The following is a 1,137-nucleotide window of genomic DNA, read 5'->3' on the forward strand; positions in this document are numbered from 1 at the left end:
GACAGGGCAGGTCGTGATGAAAATAAAATAGTTCAAGATCAGGCTGACTGCCTTAGAAGATAGAGGTTTTTGAGGAATCCGGGATTAGCATTGCTCTATGTAGCACATAAGTCAGCCACTGCTTCGGTGTATTGATTTGCTTGCATTTTAAGAAAGAAAAATGGGCTACAATTTCCTTAATGGTATGCTTCTGGTTTATAGATCGTTCTTATATGCGATTAACAGAAAAGGAAGATGAATCACTGCCAATAGATGTAAGTTGGTCATTTATATTCCGTTAAAATATATTTTAAAAATTAGCCACATAGCTTATAATAAGTTTTTACTGGTTTTTATTCTTATAAAATTTTCCAGACATGAAGTAACATCTGTTCTCTACTCTTTGTCACTCGTTGTAAAATCCGAAGATTTGGGAACAAAAGATTTCTGTGTTTGGTTTCTAGAACTGTAGTTTAAATAGTCATTCTAGAAGTTTCTCTGTAGTCTGGGACGGACTTACAAAGTTGATTATTTGACTTCTTTTTTAGCAAAGTTCCTTTTTATGTAAAGTTTAAGAACAAGAAAAAGTAACAGAACATTGTTTAGGGACATACACATAGGTGGTAAAAGTAAATAAAAACACATGTTTTTTTTAAGCTAAAACGATACATGAGTTTCACTCACAGTTTTTATCTTTAAAGGATTGTAAATGGCACAGTGGTAACTCCTTTGTAACAGAATCAAACAGTCAGTGTAAAAAGTAAAACCAGCCCCACACAATAAAAAAGACAAGGGACCCCACTGCTCAGCAACTGTGCTTCTACTCCTGACAGTTTGGAGTATGTCAGTGGTTCAAGCCCTCTTCCTGTGCACAGACAGTACTATCTTTATTTACATGTGTATGGTCTTACCTAATCAAAACGGTTTTTCTTTTAAAAAGTTATTATCTATGTGTATATCTGTATAATTTTATAATTAGCTTTTTATTAACAGTTTATTGTGACATAATTTCATGATAGCTCATTGATTTACCACGTTCTTGTTAATGGTGCCTATGAGTGCATTGTCTGAACTAGGTCTGGGTACACTGGTGGGGGGATGTAAATTGGTAGAACATGTGACATTAGTTTTAATTTAGAAAGTTAAAATTAATAGCTT

The 1,137-nt window shown here is 33.7% G+C and overlaps 1 protein-coding gene across 1 annotated transcript in view; it reads left to right on the top strand.

Annotated features, from left to right (window-relative positions):
• Window positions 1-1,137, top strand: part of MMGT1 (membrane magnesium transporter 1) — a 10,902-nt gene that overhangs the window by 3,797 nt on the left and 5,968 nt on the right. The window contains exon 2 of the mRNA XM_077774100.1: window positions 202-254. Within this exon, the coding sequence (XP_077630226.1) occupies window positions 202-254 (53 nt within the window). The remainder of the gene's footprint in view (window positions 1-201; window positions 255-1,137) is intronic.

Source organism: Crocuta crocuta, unplaced genomic scaffold, assembly GCF_008692635.1.
Source record: "Crocuta crocuta isolate KB4526 unplaced genomic scaffold, BGI_CrCroc_1.0 scaffold241, whole genome shotgun sequence".
NCBI classification, from domain to species: Eukaryota; Metazoa; Chordata; class Mammalia; order Carnivora; family Hyaenidae; genus Crocuta; species Crocuta crocuta.